This window comes from Pan paniscus, chromosome 14 (genome assembly GCF_029289425.2).
Source record: "Pan paniscus chromosome 14, NHGRI_mPanPan1-v2.0_pri, whole genome shotgun sequence".
In the NCBI taxonomy this organism is placed as follows: domain Eukaryota; kingdom Metazoa; phylum Chordata; class Mammalia; order Primates; family Hominidae; genus Pan; species Pan paniscus.
The window spans coordinates 48,102,149-48,124,665 of NC_073263.2; the positions used below are offsets into that span (position 1 = coordinate 48,102,149).

Below are 22,517 nucleotides of genomic sequence, written 5' to 3' on the forward strand. Positions count from 1 at the left end.
GAATGAGATATATTTCTTTGACATTTTATAGGTCACTAAGCACTTTCACCTCTGTTACCTTGTTGAACATGATCTCTATTGCATTTCATGCCCCTTAAGACAGTTTCATAATTGTGAAAATAGTTGTTAGGGATTTTCCAAGGGAACAACATCAGTATTTACACAAGGAAGGCCTTTGTATTTTTAAAATTTCTACTGTAGCTATAATTGGTTCCCATTGTTATTTCTGATACTATAAATTTGTGCATTCTTTTTCTTTATCCACTGTTATGGAAGATGGTGTGTTTTAATAACTTTTTTTTAACTTGGCTTTTGATTTTGGATATTTTGCTCATTGATTACCAGTGATTTTTTCTTTTCTTACAGGAGCATTTAAGTCCACAATTTCCCTGTGCATAGTGCTTTAGCTGACTCCTAAAAGTTCTGCTATGCAGTGGTTGTTAATCACTCCCAGGCTTTTCTACTTTCCATTATTACTTCTGTGGCTTGTGAGTGTTAAATTTCTTTTTATTTTCATTTTTGGTGATGGGCAGGGTCTTGCTCCATCACTCAGGCCGGAGTGCAGTGGTGCGATTACGGCTCACCACAGCCTTGACTTCCAAGGCTTAAGCTATCCTCCCACCTTAGCCTCCGCAGTAGCTGGGACTACAGGCATGCACCACCATGCCCAGCTAATTTTTAAATTTTTTTGTAGAGATGGAGTCTCGCTCTGTGGCCTAGGCTGGTCTCAAACTCCTGGACACAAGTGATCCACCTACCTCAGACTCCCGAAGTGCTTGGATTACAGGCGTGAGCCACCACACCTGGGCTAAATATTTATAGAACAGTTTTTAAAGTTATCTTTAAAAGTTTACTTTTAATTTAGTTATATTGTGTCAGAGAATATTATCTGTTTGAAATAGATTCATTGATTTGGTCAAGTTTTGCTATGCATAGTTAATTTTGTAAATATTCCACATACGCTTGAAAACAATATATGTTTTCTAAGTCTGGTATGCAGGGTTATAGTAAGTACAGCAAATTTAACATTTTAATTTGGGGTTTCACATTTCCTCCATTGTAACACATTTTGCATCTGCAGGTCTGCAGGCAGAGATAACCTGGAAAGGTACATTAGACAAGGCACCTGGTACTCTTTTTGCCTGTTGCAAAATTGTTCACAATTTTTTTTCTGATACTCCAAATACTTCAGATTTATTTATTTATTTATTTATTTATTGAGACTTGTTGAGTCTTGTTCTGTCACCCAAGCTGGAGTGCAGTGGCATGATCTTAGCTCACTGCAGCCTCCGCTTCTTGGGTTCAAGCGATTCTCCTGCCTCAGCCTCCCGAGTAGCTGGGATTACAGGCTCCCGCCACCATGCCCGGCTAATTTTTGTATTTTTATTTGAGACAGGGTTTCACCATGTTGGCCAGGCTGGTCTCGAATTCCTGACCCCAGATGATCCGCCCCTCTCAGTCTCCCAAAGTGCTAGGACTGTAAGCGTGAGCCACTGCGCCCAGCCCAAATACTTCAGATTTATATCACCACATACAAGAATTGTGCACCTTCATGAACTATTGGAACAGGTCTGTAGGTAGCAAAAAACCAAAAAGAATGAAAAGAATATCAGCAGTGATATTCAGTGGGGATGGTGAAATGTTTCCTTTCAGATCGTGTGTCCTAAGAACTGGGAAAGCTTGTTTGTGTGTGGGTGGCTGTGAGGGGTGGGCTGAAGCAGTAGCTAGTGTTTTAGGGCAGTTCATTTACTTTTGTTCAATCAATAATTTGAATGGGTGATCTTCAGGGAATTTAAGTAAACTGTTATGAGTTGTGGCCCCTCAAGTAAATTAGTCCCAGAACCAGACCCTTGTGACCTCAGTACCAGTAGGAGAGAACAGCCTGGGATTTTCAGCAGAGGCAACCTTTGAACATTTGACCACGGTGCCAAAAATCTGCAAGCAGTTGTTTACAGAATTCTTAGGACCAGCCTGGAGTCCTTTCATTCCACCTTGCATGATAAGATCGGTAAAGGAAGTCTCACTTTCTGTATTCCTTAGGAGTCACTTTTTTTTTTTTTTTTTTTTTTGAGACAGGCTGGAGTGCAGTGGCGCGATCTCTGCTCACTGCAAGCTCTGCCTCCTTGGTTCACACCATTCTCCTGCCTCGGCCTCCCTAGTAGCTGGGACTACAGGCGCCCGCCACCACGCCCGGCTAATTTTTTGTATTTTTTTTAGTAGAGACAGGGTTTCACTGTGTTGGCCAGGATGGTCTCGATCTCCTGACTTCGTGATCCACTCACCTCGGCCTCCCAAAGTGCTGGGATTACAGGCATGAGCCACCGCGCCTGGCCTAGGAGTCAATAAGTTTTTTTAACTTAGATTTTTAGAATCCCAGAAGGAAATATCTGCTGCCACAGCACTTTAAAAATACATGATCGGCCGTCTCAAAAAAAAAAATGTATATATATATGATCAATGTCCAGGTAGGATGTAGGTGATACCAGCTTAGAGAGAAGTTGGCTAGTCTTGTTAGACATAAAGTCTTAGGATTTACACACATTTCGTATTTTCTCTGAGCTTAGAATAGGTTCTTGGACAGAGCAGGAACTCAGCAGGTGTAGAAAATAATCGACTTCTTTTCAGTATTTGACACGATAGCGCCTTCCTTTGTTGTCTTTGGTCACATGCTTTCCTGGTCACTTTTCTACTTCTTCCTTTTTCTTCTCTATTGCCGTATCTGGATATTCTTTCTCTTCCTGCAACTTAGTGCTAGAGTTCCCTAAAGCTTTGGTCTTCAATCTTCTCTCCAAGACCTTATGCCTCTTGTGTCTCAAATATGTTCTTTATCCCTTTGACTCAGTTGAGCACTAGCCCTTATTTCCCTGGTTCCCTAATATTCAGTTCCTCTTAGATGTCCTAGTGACCCTCAAATTCCAGTATGTTCTAGACTAAGCCCATTTTCTTCTTTTCCAAATTAGTGTATCTTCGATCCTTGTTTCTGTTCATGCTCCTACTGTTTTTCTCCAGCACCCCAGGTCAGAATCTCAGAAATTATCTTTGACCCCTTTCCTCCATTCATTTTTACATAAATCAATCATTAACTACTAGTTCAGTATCTCCTTGCCTCGTGCTTGGAATTCTGTGCCCTCCTTCCACTGTTTTCCTGGTTTACCTATACGTTTTATTCCAGAGGAAATGAGAAAAGGCTGCACTGTGTAGAGGGGAGATCACAGAATTTGATCTAAAGCCTGACCCACCCGGTTTCAAACCTGAACACAGAGGCACTCACTAGCCAGGCAACTTATAATGAATTATTTAAATTCTCTGAATGTCAGTTTTTGTGTCTGAAAAGTGGGAGGTCTTAGTACTTATGTTACAAGATGGTTGTGAATATAAATAAAATAATCGTCTTAGTGCCAACACAGTCCCTTATATATATTAGCCAAGAAATATTTGTTGACTTGTTGAATTAAGTTTTGTGGCATGCTGTGTCATCATGCAAATTGAAATATGGGTTAAGAAGCAAAGTGTCAAAAGAGCTAGTATTTGAGTAAAGTAAGTGGATTTTTTAGTATTTTTGGCAAAGAGTAAAATTTTTGGCAAAATTTTACTCTGTGTAAAAATGTTAGAACACTAAAGAAGAATCTAGTTATTAGTAGTTGTCAAGTTATACAATAGAAGCTCTCTGAAGATTCATTTCCTTGGAGGGATGAGTAGGAAAAAAGGATGTACGTACACTAATATCCATGCATGTTCCACATTCAAACATTTCTAGAAATAAATGGAGAGGAACGCGTCTTCAAGTGGTAAATGGCAATATGCAGGCATCTTAATTTTTATTATGAATATTTTTATTACCTTAATGTCCCTAGGTAAAAATTGATCTCAGTAGACTGTGCTCACCTAAGTCAGTATCAGTATCCCTTTACTTTTTTAAGGGGGAAAGATGTTAAAGTAAAAAATATATATTTTTGGCCAGGCGCCGTGGCTCATGCCTGTAATCCCAGCACTTTGGGAGTTGAGGCAGGTGGATCACGAGGTCAGGAGTTTGAGACCAGCCTGATCAACATGGTAAAACCCCGTCTCTACTAAAAATGCAAAAATTAGCTGGGCGTGGTGGTGTGCACCTGTAATCCCAGCTATTCAGGAGGTTGAGGCAGGAGAATCGCTTGAAAATGTATGTTTTCTAGGCTGTGGTAGGTGGTATGGAAGAGAAGCAAAGTAGGAATACCTTCCTGATAGTAGGAAACTAGGGTTGATTTCACCTGGCACATAGCTCCAAAAAGTGGGAGAATTATCTCCACTGCCCGTGTATCTTTCCTAGTCATTTAGTGATAATTTCCTGTGTGCCAGGAGCAATGATCTGCACAATGGTATTTTTCAAGACCCAGAGCTTAGGCCGCTACAAGTCTTAATACTTAAAAGCCCACATCTACATTGTTGCCTCTAAAAGTGTTTGCAAAATTAATATTTTGGCTGGTATTAGATATTGAGTCCTCTTTGAACATCCACAGTTCACTTATTTTGAAAGCTCAATTGATTTTGAGCATTCAATTCCATTTTAAAAGAGAGGAAATTTAAAGCAGTGGTTTTTAGAGCACAAAATAGGCCTTGATCTTTTGGAATTGAAGAACTCTTAGAAGAAAGGAGAGAAAATAATTAAGATAGAGCTAGTTATCAAAACTGCCCTTTGAAATCTAAGTGTAGACATTGGTAGCTTACATTGGTTGCTGACCGTTGGGGGGAATATATATATATGAATATTTTAAGCAGTGGTTTATTTATACTCACGAGGAGATAGACTATTATTGTGGGAAACCAGTTCAGTTGCAAGAGGTCAAATATGGTGCAGGTATGCATAGGAAAATGCACAGTGAAATAAATGACTGTTGCAGAAATTTGCCTGAATTCAGACTTGCTTTAGACACTCTGTTTTTGTTTTCTTGCTCTTCTCGCAGTTCTCTTTTCTAAAGTTAATCTTTTACCTTCTCAACACATGGCTTTTATGTGTTTGGAGTGTGAAATTGATTGGTGTAGCTTTCAAGACTTGTTTCAGATTCAATTCAAATGATGATTCTGTTTTTCTAGTCTGAAAACATTTTAAGTCTTCAAATGATTGCCACAGTCAGGTTGTAGTTAGCATAACTGCTTTCAAAGTTAGATTTAAACTTAGGCTCCCAGATTTAATATACATTATGTAATTAGGCACCTATAATATAAATATATAAGATAATAATAAATCTCTGTCCTAAAAATTAATGTCAAATGTTATTTTTTAGCTTTACATTTAAGTGTAAAGATAGTCTCTATTTGATTTTAGCTTTATAGCATAAAATTACAGTTGACCAGACTGTCACCAGGCAACTGAAAGCAAAGCTTTTGTTGTTGTTGTTGTTGCTCATTGTCTTAGACGTGTAATTAATGATGGTGGAATGTAGGGGAAGGGCAGGCAATGAAGGGGAAGCACTCAGTCATTAGGGGGAACCAGGGTGAGACATTTTGCCATGGTGGATTTTTCAGAATGGAACAAGCAGGAAAAAGGAAATGGTTCTCTATGGATATTGTTCATTGCTGTGTGCATATAAAGACAAGAGTCAGGTGTCATATGCAAAACAGCAAAAAGTTACTCTAACTTTGATGAGAAGCAAACAGGGTATTCATAAAAGAGCATAAAAACAAAATTAGGTGAGGTATCCTGTGAAAAGGAAACTTACTAGGCTAAAGTAAAATAATTGCTGTTTACTGTAGGTCGAGTGCCAAGCACAGACAGTAATATTCAAATCAACAATGACTGGATCCTTGCTAGCTCCTTTCCCTTGCTGAGACTCAGTATTGGATAAGCCCAGAGTGAAACCTGTGAAACCTGCCCAGCTTTCTCTGTCACTCTTTAGATTCAGGCCTGTGTCATTTCCTTAATAGTTTTGTGATGGTTAATGACTTTACATCATTATTTCCATTACTATTTGAAAACAAGTAGTAAACAGAGATTGTAACCCCTGGATATTCATGCTTTTCCAGTGAAATGGCAGGATCCTGGAATTAGGAAGGATGAGAGAGAAAATGTCATTTATAGGATTATATGTTGTAGTCTTGGTTATCCAGATTGGAATTAGGTACATGGTTTGTTTGGGCCTGAAATTTTATAGCCCAGCCTGGTTCACCCTGGCATGTCTGAGCTATCTCTTTATTTTTAATTGGTATATGTTTTCAGTGAGGGAAAGATTAAACCGTATTTTAAAGGTGGCTAAAATTTTAGCAATTAGGATGTACAATAAGTAAAATTAATAAATAGAGTCATACACCACATAATGACATTTTGGTCAACAATGGACCACATATGTGACAGTGGTATAAGATTATAATGGAGTTGAAAAATGTCTATGGCGTAGTGACATAGGCGTTGTAGCCACATCTTAACATCTGAGCATAACACATTACCCTTTCTATGTTTAGATGTGTTTAGATATGAAAATACTTATCATTGTGTCACAGTTGCCTACAGTATTCAGTACAGTAACGTGTTGTACAGGTTTGTAGCCTAGGAGCAATGGGCTATACCATATAGCCTAGCCATGGAGTAGGCTAGACACCTAGGTTTGTGTAAGTACTTTCTGTGATATTCACACAATAACACAATGGCATGATGAAGCATTTTAAAGAAGGTATCGTTGTCATTAAGCAACACGTGGCTGTAAAATCGAGCTGAGCACACCTATGCTCTCTATGGTCACCTCCTCGCTGCTTTGTTACATTAGTGGCTGGGTGAGGTTTAATCTTTATATATGGTTGTGGTGTTGGGCTAAGCATTTTCACATCTATAATGTCGTGTTAGGTAGGTCTTATTGTCTCTGTTTTATAGCTGAGAAAACCAGAGAGATTAAATGATTTACCTGATTTGTGGCAAATCATCTCTATGGTATTTGAACCCAGGTCTTAAAATTTCACAGCAGGTGGCCTTTCTCTCTTTATCTCTTACTTAAAAATTGGCTTAGTCTGGGAGGGGCAGTCTCTTGACAATCTGAAAGGTTTTTACAATTGGTGACTTTTCTGCCACACCAAGCAGCCAGTTGAGTGAGTAAATTTGTTATATAAATTTTTCTATAAATTATTTTCTAAGTGAAAATAATTTTCTGTATTCTGTTAAGTGAATCCATTCACTGAAAATACAGAGGTATATTCCAGTAGAATTTAAAAATGTGGGTATTATCCTCTGTTAATAAAATCACCTGTAAGAACATAGCATGTCTTTATAATCACATATCTTAAGGAAAATAACCTTTTGATAAACCAATAATAAATAATATCAGATACTAAGATTGAGACTCAAACTATGGACATCAATAAGTGCCATAGTCAAAATACATCAAAATAGTACTCTAAAAGTAAAACCAGAAAAAGTGATTTGGTTTGTAAATTCCTTAATTTAGGAGTTAAGTGAGGGATAGTGGTACTTGAAGCCAAGATAAATGTATCCTGCAAATTTAGGCTGCCAAGAATGTTTAGATTATATTGAGCTGCCTTATTTCATCTTGAAATGATGAAATAGACAGATGAATCCAGCAGGAAGTCATTTAACTGAAAAAGATGGAAGATGAAGCATTCACAATAATATGGATTTGGTAAAAGCCCACTGCCTTCCCTCTCTTTCTCTTTCCTCCCCACCCTGATCTTCAACCCAGACTCTGCAGGGACAGTGACAAAGAGACAGGTTTGGGGTAGGGGTGGGGGTGTAGACTTGGCTCTGGTGATGTAGCTTGTCAGATACAATATGGCCTTATTTTCAAACGTTCTTTCAGCACAGAGCCAGTTTATAGCACCAAGGCTGCAGAAGACCAGGGGTGTAGGATAGTGGATTGCGGCCTGAGGCACTTACTTGCTTGAGAAAAATTGCTGCCAGAAGAGTGGTTTCAAAAACCTGAGGCTGCTGCTGTGGTTGCTAGTGGGTAGAGGATTAAAGGGAATGCAGCTTTTCCTCTCCTGTCTAAATATTTGCTGGAGAGCAAATGGGTTTTTGTGTGCATGTGTATTTCCTTTTTCTATTGGGGAAATTACAAGTAATACAGGAACATCCTGTGATAAAATATATGAAGTAGAGGCTGAGGGAGCAGAGAGATGAAGTCGAAGAAATGTGCCCCAGGTCTGTGGCCTGCTGTACGGTGACTAAATTCTTGGCATGGTGAATTGGTAAGTCTACAGATGATTAATTACAGTGTAAACAAGACATATATGGAACATAAATATGAGATAGGCCATTCCATCAGCAGCTTTTAGTGTAAAAAGCATCCGTTCCCATCAAAGAGACCATGAATGTTTTCACAAGCTTAAATTTTATTTTATTTTAAGTAAGTACCCACTCTGGAAGATTTCCAATGAGAATAAACCCATGTAATCTCAAATACTCACGCATCTGAATGAGCAGAGCTTTCTTTGTGTTTCTCAAAGTAGTATGATACATGACTCTCCCAGTTCCATATCTGCTAATCTGGTTAGATCCCTGCACCAACTAGTGAGACGGATAACTTAGAGTGTAACTCTGAGTTTCCAGGCAAAGAAATGTAGGAAAGATCTTAACTTGTATTTGTTAACTCTGCTAAAAATAGGAATGTAGAACTTCCTTGAAAATACTAATCTTTGTTCTCATTATCCCTCTTCAAAAGGAGGTTTACGTATGGCTCCAAATAAATAGACTTGCCTTATTAACATTTTTATTTGCCGATCCTCACTTTATAAAATTGCATATTAACAAATATTTTATAACCACAAGTTACATTTCAAATTATTTACTTGCCATCTTTTAATAAACTGAGTTCTCTTTTCTGAAGGAGCCTTTTTTGGAGCTTGAAAAAAGCCCTCACAGCAGGGTAACAGGAAGACCCCCTCCTCCAGCCAAAAGAGTCCCACTGAGCCCCTGCTGGTGAGAGAGAGCCTTGGGAGGGATGTGAGAGGCAGAAACACAGGCTGCTGGCCCTAGCTCCTCCCTTCCACCGTCCCCAGAGACCAGGAGAGAGTGCCAGTGCGGGCCCATTGCCCTTATTCTCTTGGTCCAATCCTGCTAACTAGGGAAAGTGAAGAGCTGGTTGGTCTTTTGCAAGCCAGGAACCTACCAGGAGGGCACTCAATCTCCTCCCTCCTTCTGCTGGACCCTCTTAAAGAAAAATCTGCCTCTTTCTGGAAATAGCTTTTTCCATGGGTCTGCACAATGGAGAGAAGATATGACTGTATCTCTTCTTGCTAAAACATAGTTACATGGGTAATTGAGTGCCCTGGAGCAGCAGAGATATCAAGGTGTTGACAAGGCCGTGCCCAGATTAGAAAGGTTCTTTCCACAGCACAGCACCTGCTTTTTCTGAGCTCATCAGGTAGAGCTGCCCTTCAGTTAACCAGATTTCTGCTCCCTCATATGGAGGAGAGTCAAACTTCTAATTGAAGAATTACATACATTCAGAAAAGTGCACAGATCATAAGTATACATCTCAAAGAATTTTCATGTTCTCACTCATAGGTGGGAATTGAACAATGAGAACACTTGGACGCAGGAAGGGGAACATCACACACCGGGGCCTGTCATGGGGTGGGGGGAGGGGGGAGGGATAGCATTAGGAGATATACCTAATATAAATGACGAGTTGATGGGTGCAGCACACCAACATGGCGCATGTATACATATGTAACAAACCTGCACGTTGTGCACATGTACCCTAGAACTTAAAGTATAATTTAAAAAATAAAAAAAAAGAATTTTCACAAATAGGAGCACTCGTAACACATATCCAGGTCACATTTATCATTTTATAATGATGTTTCTTTCCTGATGATAAAAGCACTTGTAGAAAGTTTGGAAAATACATCAAAGTATAATAATGGAAATAAAAACCATCCATTGTACCTATACCCGAAGAGGAGTACCGATAGTATTTTGGTGTATTTCCATTCTGTCTGTCTCTCCCCTTCACATACACAGATACATGCATGTCTATAAATACACTCACACAGGAACACAGCTTCTGAAACTTTATGCATGTGTGTGCAAACACACAGCAGTTTTATTAAATAGTTACACTGAATGACATACAGATTTTTAGATGTTTCACTCTGTGGTTGTTGGCTTCAACACCAGAAGGGCAGAGAAAGAAAGGGAAACTGAAACCCATCTGTCTTTTTGCTTGGTAGCAGGAAAAAGGGGCTTTTTGTGGGGGAGGAGATTGAAATAAATGGCTGACATATAAATAAGGATGGTTCGTAGATTTTATTTATCCAGTGTTTTCCATCTCCATGAAAACTAAGCATTGATGATAGAAAGTTCAGAAACTTCTGGGTAGAGACCCTCTTCTTGTAGAGCAGAGATGAGACATCAACTTAGACTTTTTTGGCTGCTCTGTGGAACTAAACCCCTCTGGGCTGCAGTTCCACTTTGCCAGAAGACCAACTTTCCTTTCTTTTTCTTTTAGTTAGCTCTCTTGCAGATACCAAAACAGACTTAAACTGTAGCAACCCTTGTTTTAACAAAAGGAAGCTGAGTCAAAATGTTGGAAATGAGCCCGGTGGTTTTGTGAGTTGCAGCAAAATTATCTTCCCCATCCCTACTGCAATGGATGAAATGATGCCTGTGTGGTGCTGGTTGCTTTGGTCCAGCTGAGTTTCCTGCACACATTGTCAGGAGAGGGCAGTTGGCACCAGCTTCCCGTTGCTATTGGTTGTGCAGGATGTGCTCTCCATCTGCCTCCTGGCTGGCCGAGGGCTTGGCTTCTAAGTGGTGGTGGTGGGGGGACTTTGATGGCATTCCTTGTGTTGAAGAAAGTTGTCTCTTTCAGAACTGCCCATACCCTTATTTTTTATTTTTTATTTTTTTTTTAAAAAAAGAAAAACATATTTTGTTTTCTTACATACTTGTCATTTGAGTTGTCACACAGAAAATATATTGGACTTCTTGTGTTTGTAAAATGTCTTCTCAGATCACTCCTTTTTCCTTTCTTGTTAAAAACAGGTTCACAGACAGTATGAAGTGGCCTTTCTGTTTACATGTGTTCTTGTTGTATTGTCTTTGCAGTCGAAATCAGCTGTCTGCCCTGCCTGCCTGCCTGTGTGGTCTGCCTCTCAAAGTCTTAATCGCAAGTAACAACAAACTTGGATCATTACCAGAAGAGATAGGTCAGCTCAAACAGTTAATGGAGCTGGTATGTTACCGATTTTTAAGATGCTCTTTTTTGTTGGTTGACTGATCATAGCCTCTCAAGGTATTCAGAAAAACTTTTTGCTACAGTTGGACAAGGTGGAGCCTCTGTTGTTTGAGGGCAGGTATATGATAAAGACATTAAGGGGGGAGAGGAACAGCTTTGAAACTTCACTGTGACAGACACAGTTCCTGGAATTTAAAGGCTTCCTGTAATTTACAGCTCATGAAGTTTGCAGGATTTGCCGTTTTTGAAGTTTATGGGCTATCATGTTGTAGTTAGTATTTTCAGATTGCGTATAAATTTGTAAAAAATTATGGCTAAACTGCCAAAATAATCTACAAATAAGTTAGTAGGCCACACTTCATGAAGGTATAAAATGAAGTCAGAAGACAGAAAGAATGGGGTGCTCTGATTCTGTCGAGATTTTAGAAATCATTGTCGCAAATCGTTGTAATTTTAAAATGTGACCGTGTCCCTAGGGATAGAAAAGGAGAACAAGCTATGGATGAGCAGAGATGGATTACAAATGTGTGTGAAGCTGAGATGCACTGTTATATTTCAGCTCTTTCACTACTAATTTAATTATTTACCTTTTTTCTAAATTGGGAAAGAATGAATGCTTTCTAAACTTCCATTGAGCTAACATAGGTGAAGGAAGAAGCAGGAGTTACCAGTCAGGCTGAAAGGTGATAGTATTCATTTATCATCTAAGCATGGGCTTATTCCATCCTGACCTTGTGTCAGGCACAGGGCTTGATGTGATTAAATGATGAAAAGGGCACAGTACCTGTCTTTCAGTAGATTCCAGTCTAGAACAATGATGGCCGATAAGTTTTGTCTTTTGTGCCAACTCCTCTGGGGCCACCCGGAGCACCACGGTGCTGGCCTGTGAGGCCCAGATAGAGAATGCTGTGATTGCTTAGTCATGTCTGTAGTGGGATTGGGCTAGGAGAGTGATGGCACCCATGTCACATACGTATCAACTTTGATTTTAATATAGAAATTAATAATTGCTGTAGAAAGGCATTAGAGCTATAGAAAGTGTCTTTTTCATGGATTATTTGATAGCATTGTCCAAAACTCATTCCAGCTAGCTCACACCAAAAGTCAGCGTTGGTTAGAGGATACAGGGGTCCATCAGATCACTTACGATGAAGACATTTGGTCACAGGTCATGAGTGACTAGGACAAGACACTGGAATGTTGTGAAGGACCATGACAGCGGTTCATTTTTCTGCTCAGCTTTTCCTCTTCCATACAACGGCAGAGGTTGCCCAAGTTTAAATGTTCTCCCGGGTAAAGCACCTAGCAAGAGACCTACTAGCATCTCTCAGCCCTGGGTTCTAAGTGAGAGGCAGATCTGGTCTGATGTTCTCCCCGACTGAGTCTGCTGTGCCCAAGGCACATGATCACGCTGCTCAGATGTGGCTGTTGGGCTGCCACCAAAGGGGGTAATTCTGAAAGAAGACAGATATTAATTTGAGCAGACAAAACCCTGTCCCCAAAAGTTTCTATTACAAGAAGCATGTGCACGAGGCAGGGAATGATTAATTAATTCAGTCTTCGGGTTGTGAGAGGTTTGGAAAAGAAGAGCCCTTTGAGAGGCCCCTTAAATAAGCCCATGTGGGGTTTCCTAGGAGGAAAAAAGAAGTCAGGGACAGGGACAGGGAAAGCATTCAAGGAGAAGGGACAGCTTGTGCAAAGGCAGTATATCCTAGAAGTCCATGTCGTGCTTGGGATTAGGAAGCCGTTTAATCCTGCTGAAGTCTAGGTAGATAGAATGGGGCTGGGCACACCCTCCTCATGCCCACTGCCTTAGATTTAGGCCACAGGCAACTCCTTCACAGGGCATTCGGGGCCCTCTGTGGTCGGGCCCCTGCTTACCTCTTTGGGTTCATCTCTTGCCACTGGCACCTTCACTCCCCGAGTTCCTACCTTCTGGGAATGCACCTTGTTCATTTTCACTTCTGGACTTGTGCACGCATCACTCTTTCATCATGGGCTGTTTCTTCCTCCCCCCTCCTTTCTTGGTTAGTTCTTAGCCAAGTTAGATCTCACTTTGTCCAAAAAGCCTTCCCAGATCCTCCAAGCCTGAGTTAGGTGCTCCTAAGGCAAGCACTCCATACTTATTACTCAATTTTCATAGCATCACAGTTGTTTTCTTACTTGGCTTTCTCTGTGCCAGCTCCCCCCACACCCTGATAGCTGCTTACTTGCTGTTGCATCCCAGGTGCCTGGCACCTGATAGGCACCCAGCAGATGTTTGCTGAATGTTACTGTTGAATGGTGGAAGGTGAACCTGGAAAGATGGCTGGGGCAGATTGTGAAGACCCTCAGGTGCTGGGCCTGAATGGGGTTGAGGGGGCAGGAAGACTCAATCTTGCTGTCCACATAACTCAGAAGGTGCCATTTTAACTGGTTCTAGGAAACAAAAAATTTCCTAGATGAAAGCTTTGGATGAAAGTGACGGTCATATGCTGCTGCTTTTTCTTTTAATGCTTCTTTTAGGTATCTGATAGCCACAAAATCCATGGTTGCTAAAATTTGGTTTAGGATTTGCAAATACAATATGAATAACAACTAAAACAACCAGACTTTATTTTTAAGACAGTTTTAGGTTCACAGCAAAATTGAGAGGAAGGTACAAAGATATCCCACATACCCTCTACTCCCATACATGCACAATCTCCCTGTCATCAACGTTCCCCACCAGAGTGGTTCATTTGTTACAATCTGTGAACCTATCCCGACACATCAATGTCACCCAAAGTCCACAGTTTACATTAGTGTTCACTCTTGGTGTTGTACATTCTATTGGTTTGGGTAAATGTATAATGACATGTGTCTCTTTCACTACCCTACAAATCCTCTGTGTCATCCCTCCCTCCTCCTCAACCCTGGCAACCACTGATCTTTACTGTCTCCATAGTTTTGCCTTTTCCAGAATGTCATGTAGTTGGAACCATACAGTATGTAGCCTTTTCAGGTTGGTTTCTTTCACTTAGTAATATGCATTTAAGTTTCCTCCATGTTTTTCTATGGCTTGACAGCTCATTTTTTTTAGTGCTGAATAATATTCCACTGCCTGCACAGTTTATCTCCTCACCTCCTGAGGGACGTCTTGGTGGCTTGCAAGTTTTGCCAATTATGAATAAAGCTGACAAGTTGCTTTTTTTTTTTTTTTTTCATTATTTGAGGTCCCGTGCAGATGGGTGGCACATGGGTGAGATCAATCTTCTGGAACTTTTTGGTGCTGATACGTGCTTCTGTCCCATGAACCTTGGGTGTAAGTGACACCGCATGCCTTCCATCAGCTGTGCTCTAGAGCTGTGTCAACCAGCTCATCTGTTAGCAGGTGGCACATGTGCTGAGCCTGAGAGTCAGCCGCATACTAGAGCAGGGCTTTCCTCAAATACCCTGTGTCAGCTGCAGGGCTGACGTGTAAACAGCGTTGTCTCCAGTGTCAGGACACACTGGCTGTCGGGTGGCTCTAAGGGACACCCCATGCTTTTCTTGGGCACCCTGTCCTGGCCCCAGCTCTAACGAGGGCTGCCCTGCATTACAGGACTGTCTTCACCTGGTTCTTGTGTCTTTTCTCCACCAGCAATAACTGTTGAACCCACAGGTTCTAGGATCTTAGAGTGATAGGGGATTGTAAAAGGCATTTAGTCCAAACTCTTGACATCTTACGAATGAAGAAACCCGAGGCAGAAAGCCAGTGCATGACATACGGAAGGCCACCCCTGTGTAGCTAAATTGTAACATAAGCTGAAACACCCTCACCCAGCGCAGTCCTGTGGAAATATAATGTAAGCAGTAAATGTGATTTTTAAAGTACTGGTAGATACATAGCCAAGTAAGAAGCAAGTGAAATTAATTGTAATAATATTTATTTAACCTGAAATAGCCAAAACGTTATTACTTCATCACCTGTATAATATAAAAAATATTAATGAGATATTTTAGATGCTTTTTTTTCATGCTAAGTCTTTGAAATCCTGTGTGTATGTAACTCTGAAAGTGCATCACAGGTTGGACCGGCCACATTTCTGGTGTTCAGTGGCCACCCTCCTGGATTCGGCAGCTCCGTCACCTGTGTTCTTTCCGTTCCCTGCCCCTGTGTATGAACAAGCGTGATCTTTGGAAAAGCATTTACTTATGAAGTTGGCAAAAATTTAATAAGTGGTCATTATTTAACCACAAAGAGGGACTGGCCTTGCTTAAGGTCACAGTCTAAAAAAAAAGATTATTTTCCATCCATTCTCACTTATCTTTCATCTTTTTGCTTAAAATAGTAGTGTTACTATAGGTAACCATATCATTATTTTTAGCTATCAATTGGAAAAAAAAATTCCCTGGAGGGCCAGAAGTAATTCTAGAATTGCCGTGGGAGGCTTCTGTTTTGTAGTCACAAAGTAACCAACTTATTATAAGATTTGGGAGCACCCCAAGCATTCAGAATACTTGAAGCCCTTTAGCGCCGAGACAGTGTCTCAGCTTATTAGGCTCTAAGCATTGTTTGTTAACTATTTTAGAAGAAATATTTTTAAATTGTTCACATTAGACTCAGAGTATTCCAAATGGAATATTTTTTTTTTTTTTTTTTTTGAGATAGAGTCTTGCTCTGTCGCCCAGGCTGGAGTGCAGCGGCTGTCGCCGAGGCTAGAGTGCAGCGGCACAATCTCGGCTCACTGCAGGCTCCGCCTCCCAGGTTCAAGCAATTCTCCTGCCTCAGCCTCCCAAGTAGCTGGGACTACAGGCACATACCACTGCGCCCAGCTAACATTTTGTATTTTTAGTAGAGATGGGGTTTCACTGTGTTGGCCAGGCTGCTGTCGAACTCCTGACCTCAAGTGATCCACCCACCTTGGCCTCCCAAAGTGCTGGGATTACAGGCATGAGCCACCATGCTTGGTCAGAATTGTGAACTCTCTTTTTTTCTAAGTGTGAGTGAACATTCCAGAGTCAGCGATCCCTTAAAAAAATAAATAAATAAAATAAAAAAACTTTAGCCATCTACAACAAAGCAGTTGTCCTTTCTAATTTGTGAAAGGAATTGGAGTTGGAAAATGGTATCTTATCTTTCTAAATACATTAGAATTATATAAGATCTTTTTTTAATGCATTCCCATTCAGTCACTGCCTTGTCCTGCCATTTGAGACTGTGCAGGGAATGTCGAAAAGCAGTTGTTCCCCCTCCCATGAGGAAGCCACAAAGAGACACTACTGAGATGTCCTTTTCTTGACTCAACAAGAGCAGCCAGGTTGTATTTCCACATTGTTGCAGGTGCAGGAAAACTTATGGAATCTTAGCTCCATGGAGCTGGCCCCTCCAGGGTCATTTCAGATGGGAATGATCTGAAACTTTCTGACCTTCCTGGGGGCTCTGAATGACTTCTATATGCTCTGTTGCCTCACTGCTGTAGCAGTATGGATATGTTGCTTTGTACGTCTGTCTGCCTGTGCTTTCTATAAGGGGAAGAGATAAAGCATTCACATTTACTGAGCACCTGCTATATACCAGGCACTCTGCTAGGTATACATGTATTATTTCATATAGTCTTGAAAATAAGCTAGCAAGGTAGGTATCATGTTTATATTTTACAAATAAGTTTCAATTTTAGAATTACTTAGCCAAAGCCACAAGGATATGAAGACGTAGAGCTGGAGTCAAAACCAGGTTTTTTAATCAGCGTCCTCACCACAATACAGCACTGTCTCTTCACCGAAACTGTAAGCCCCTCATGGAGTGGGGCTGTGATTTTTCTCCTTGGAGTTCCCTGGTTTAACTCCTAGTGGTTTTTCCATTAAAGTTGTGGGAGGAAAATGTTACAAAAAAAAAGGTTTGGTACAAATGGTCAATGTCTCACTAATGTTTTGTTACTGTGGAACCAAGAGTCAGGGAAGGGATCTGTAGACTTGTGTTGGCTAAATCTCATTTTACTCATTAAAACCTTGTTAACATATTGGAAACATGGTTCTTTTACTGCTAAACCATGCCTGATGGATGAGGTATATTTGTTAAGAGATGCTGTATAAATGCCATGTGTTATAATTAACAGGCAGCTGTAAAAACAAACACACTGTTAGAACACAATAAAATTGAGAGCCTTTTATGGGGCATTTGCCAAAGAAGAGTTTTCTCATTGGTTCCCTGTACATGGTGACATGCTGTGGTCCAGAGATGTTTTTTTCTCAATTCTGTCCTCTCTGAAGTCATGCAGTGTGTGAAAATCATGTCTTCTAGCTCTTACCTTCACATAAGAGAACACAGTATCTCTGATTTAAAACCTGCTTTTCTAATCAAAAAGCTCACAAGGCCTGGCTCAAGTAACGACTAGTTGGAGGGTGCATTTCCTGGCCTTGATTGGATATGCTATTTTTTATTCTTTTTTCATGAAATGTTTGGTTGTGTGGAGAGTTTGGATTCAAAGACTGATTATTGAGCAGCTGCTGAGGAAAATCCCTTCTTCATTATTTGCATGGGCAGCGTTCCAATCTCTGAGGGAGATAACAGCAGAGGCATAAATTCATGTGCTCGCCATGCTGTTTGTCCATTCATTGTCTCTGGAGGCGCCTCCTAACCTCTGGTTTCTGTGGGATGATTGGAAACCCAGGGCTTGCTCAAGGCCCTCTGTGCTTCCATTTCTGCCTTTCTTCTGAAGAGCAGTGGGGTAGGCCGTGTGTTTGTAAACTTAGGAGAACCGTGCAACAGAGTTTTGCTCTGGAAAAAGACACTGGTGTTGAAAGGTGATAATTTGTCATCCCAGAGCTTTCTTGAGAAAGTTTCAAGTTTAAATGAACATATTTTCTTTTTAAGACAGCGAGTTCTGGCCGGGTTCGGTGGCTCCTGCCTGTAATCCCAGCACTTTGGGAGGCCGAGGTCAGGAGTTCAAGACCAGCCTGACCAACATGGTGAAACCCTGTCTCTACTAAAAATACAAAAATTAGCCAGGCATGGTGGCATGCACCTGTAATCCCAGCTACACAGCAGGCTGAGGGAGGAGAATCGCTTGAACCTGGGAGGTGGAGGTTGCAGCGAGCCGAGATTGCGCCACCGCACTCCAGCCTGGGCGACAGAGACTCCGTCTCGGTGGGGTGGGGGGAAAGACAGCAAGTTCTGACCACAAGCATTGAGGGTTTTTGACTGTTAAGAAATCAAAATTGACATTTCCCAGTTAGTTACATACCTGTGTTTCAACCAAAATCATTTCATTATCTCTGATGTAGCAAATGGACTTTCCTCATATTGGAGGATAATTAGAATTATTTAATCCTTACCTGTTCTTTTGATAGAGACACAGAAAGGGTAAGACATTTACCTAAAGTTACACAGTGAGTCATACAAAATGCACTTCCACAAAAGGGCATGGCTACATGATAGGAGGCTACTATTAGTAGCTTGCAGTTCCTGTCAGAACGTTTGCATTTTATTCAATTAAATAAAGAGCTAGATTCTTACAAAAATACATCTCAAGCAGTATTACCATAAACTTAAGTATCAGAGCAAGGTCACGTGTACAAATACTACCTGCAGTTCCAGTGTGTGGCCTGGTCTTACTGGAATTATTCTGTAACCAAGATCATCTTGACACAGTATTTATGTTGTTTTTCTTTTTTCTTTTTGTTTTGAGACAGGGTCTTACTGTGTCACTCAGGCTGGAATGCAGTGCCATGGTCACAGCTCACTGCAGCCTTGACCTCTCGGACTCAAGCAATCCTCCCACCTTAGCCTCCCGAGTAGCTGAAACCACAGGTGCATGCCACCATGCCCGACTAATTTTTTAAGTCTTTTTGTAGAGTCAGGGTTTCCTAATGTTCTCTAGGCTGGTCTAAAACTCCAGAGCTCAAGCGATCTGCCCACCTTGGCCTTCCAAAGTGCTGGGAATATAGGCATGAAACATCGTGCCCGGCCTATGTTGTTTTTCACTAGACATCATTCCTTAAAAAAATACTTCTAGTCGGCCGGGCACGGTGGCTCACGCCTGTAATCCCAACACTTTGGGAGGCCAAAGCGGGTGGATCACCTGAGGTCAGGAGTTCGAGACCAGCCTGGCCAACATGGTGAAACCTCGTCTCTACTAAAAATACAAAAAAAAAAAAAAAAAAGTTAGCCATGTGTGGCGGCACACACCTGTAATCTCAGCTACCTGGGAGACTGAGGCGGGAGAATCGCTTGAACCTGGGAGGCAGAGGTTTGCAGTGAGCCAAGATCGCGCCATCGCACTCCAGTCTGGGCGACAGAGCGAGACAATGTCTCAGAACAAAACAAAACAAAAAAAACTTCTAGTCTCTTTTACCATATTGCTTTCTGAAAGTGAGTATAACCTAGTTTAATAATCCCTGAATTTATTCTCAGAATTTAAATCCTTGTTATTTTTGCATTCTGAAGGTCAGTTAGCAATGAGCACTTAGTAACAAAAATATATTAATCTCCAACATGGTTTTAATACTTCCAGAGACTCTTTTTATTGTGATGAGGAGAGAATCTTATTTCTAAAGTTTTTCTTTTGGTTACCTAAAAACATGATGACCAGTGGAAAGTAAGTATGTGTTAAGTCACAGTTCAAATTCTCTATTTTGTTTTTTATCTAAATGACAAAGTTGGACTAACTGGTCTATAAAAAACTTAAACTTGAGTATTTATATTACTATAATTAGATTCGTTTCTGTATCAAAAAGAATAAATTCAGTAAATATTTATAACATGCTCATGATTCTTTCTGATCTGCCTGTGTATTTGTGGTATTGTAGTACTAACTATAGGGTGCTATGATTTCACTGAAGTTTGGAATCATTCTCTAAGACATAGCTTAGGGCTAATAGAAAATTCAGAAGGGATTCATTTGACTATTTTAATAAATAACTGAATATGGAATTTATAAGCTGATAAATTCTTACTAATTGCCGAAGTTGAGGCATTAGTGTTGTTTTTATTTACATTCATTTTCCTAAATCGTATCTTCTTTACATCAGTCTGTAAAATTCATACCTTATCTTAGGCTGAATTTGAACAAAAGTGTTCTAGAGAACAAGGCCATTCTAGAAATATTGCTTTTACATTTTCAAAACAGAAATATTTTATCCCTAAACACCTAGACTATTATCTCCTGTTTCTTCCTCCTTAACCCCCAGCTAATTAAGATAGTGACCCATGGGGTTTTATTTTTGTGATGAATTTATAACCTTTTTAAAATGTGGCAAGTTTCAATGCCTTATGGGAATAGAGTTTTGCACTGTTTCTACAATATTGATTACACAGTAGTGAAATGTTATCTTATGTGCTAAATCTGCTTGGGTGTTTTCCCCCCATTATTTGTCAGGACAGGAAGTAATTGACAACAGTGCAGAGTACTATTAAAATAATTTGACCTTCACCATATACCCTCCAAAATGTGAATGGACAATTGGACTTTGTGTTTTGAATTGTCTACAGATATCCTGTCCTCTAAATCAGAAGGAAAAAAACTTGTATTTATCGTTACATGAAGTTTTTTAAAGTAAATTGAGTGACCATTTTCCCTACTGCCAAATAAGTTTTCAAATATCGCTAGGGGGAGTTGATTTTTTAATAAGGCTATTATGTTAGAAACATACGATGGAAAAAAATCACCTTATGATTAGAGAAACAGCATATTTTGATTTCCTAGCTAACTCAACCATGACCAGCAAAGAGCAAGGTGAGTATAGTTCACACTAAAAAATGGAATAAGGCTTAGTTTCATCTCATGCTGTGAATAACGTGCTATCTAAATGTATCTGTTATCTTTTTGCTTTCCTCTCCTCCTTCCTTATTTATTCAGAGAAAGATTTTTAAAAAATTATGTCTTTGAAGCTTCTGGAAATTGTCAGTTTCATATTGAAAATCTGTGATTTCCATAATTTATATAAGGATCTTTCTCGTGCTGTCACTCACAAGACTTAAAAAAACTTGTTTGAGATGCCAATAACGTCCATTTTCTCTAGAGATGGAAAATAATTCCTTCTAATTCTTCCCCACAAGCACGCCCATTTCTCCTGCCAGCAACATCACCAAAGTGACTGTATCTGGTCATGAGTTCCATAGAAGGATTTGATTTCCTGCATTTCTAGGACTCACCTGTGTGGTATTTGTGTGAGGACTCTTTTAAAATAGGATGGAATGGCACCTTTTGCTTATTTGTAACTTAGTTAAGGCAAAGAAAGCTTTCATTGAAAGCATTTGATTGTTGGCTCTTGTGACTGAGCAAAGGCCCCCGTAATTGGGAAAAGATGGCATTTCACTGTTCTCTTCTCCCATGTGGAAATACATTCGGAAAGGCAGGGCAATTTACTGACTAAGCGAGGGGCTGAGAGTGACTGAACACAATCTCTGGACCTCCTAATTCTGTAATTACTTCCTTTGACGTTTTTGTCTGTGCAGATGTGCTTGTGGAGTTTGTTTCTGTTTTTGTTTTAAACACTAGAAGTGTTTTTCTCAAACTTGTGTGTGACTTTTCTGGGCCAGGAGGGATACAGCAACCGCAGTTGGGGGTGATACTGCTGAACACCTGGTGCTCTCCGCCCGTGCCACCCCACCTCCCCCATCAGACTGTTGTACAGAGAAGCTTGGGGAGGTATCTGTACTGTGCACACTCAGCCTTTATAGAGGACAACTTCATTCCTTTTTAGCAGGAGTGATACTGTTCCTCTTCGTCGGGTGGTATCCATTGAGCACTGTCCTGGTGAGGACGGGTTGATAGATCACCTGAAGCCTTTTAGATGAGACCAGGTTAGAGGGCAGGGATCAACTGTGTTGTGTACAGCCTGGTCTAAATGTGGAGCCTGGGGGTGTTCACTGGATTGGTCGATGATGAGTTCATCTTATTTGAATGAAAGTGAAACAGATTTCTGAAACGAGGCTCTGCCGCCTTCTATGGTGAAAGGGGAGAGCTTTTCCAGGTTCAAAAGTAAAGCGGGATATTTAAGGCCTTGATCTCACTGGAATGATTTGTATCTTTAGTTCTGTGATGCCAAGTGGGACCTGCATGGGATTTAGTATGTATGTTGGAGCATCCTGGGTCCTAGGGTCCTGGAGACAGAAGGAGCCACAGTATTATGGAGTGTCACTGTAAGTGGATTTTAGAAGTTTGATCCAACATTTATTGATCCCTTACTTTATACTTGGCACTCCACCTGGCAGTGGGAGGATGGAATGAATAAGACATGGTCCCTCCCACCCAGGAGCTCATAGGTTTAAAGGGGAATGTAAACCCATGAGCAAATGACTTACAGTGACATGCTATCTAAAGGACCACACAAGAAGAAGTGGTCAGTCTCCCTGGGCATTAGATCAGAGTGGGAGAGGTGGGGGAAGCCTCGTGAAAGATTTCACGAAAGAGG

At 40.6% G+C, this 22,517-nt stretch overlaps 1 protein-coding gene across 4 annotated transcripts in view; it reads left to right on the forward strand.

The window, feature by feature from the left end:
* The window catches only part of LRCH1 (leucine rich repeats and calponin homology domain containing 1), a 203,888-nt gene that overhangs the window by 108,699 nt on the left and 72,672 nt on the right, over nucleotides 1-22,517 (forward strand). For all 4 annotated transcript variants that reach the window (XM_003811412.7, XM_003811411.6, XM_008963823.6 and 1 more), the window contains exon 3: nucleotides 11,030-11,156. In XM_003811412.7, coding sequence (XP_003811460.4) covers nucleotides 11,030-11,156 — 127 coding nt within the window. The remainder of the gene's footprint in view (nucleotides 1-11,029; nucleotides 11,157-22,517) is intronic.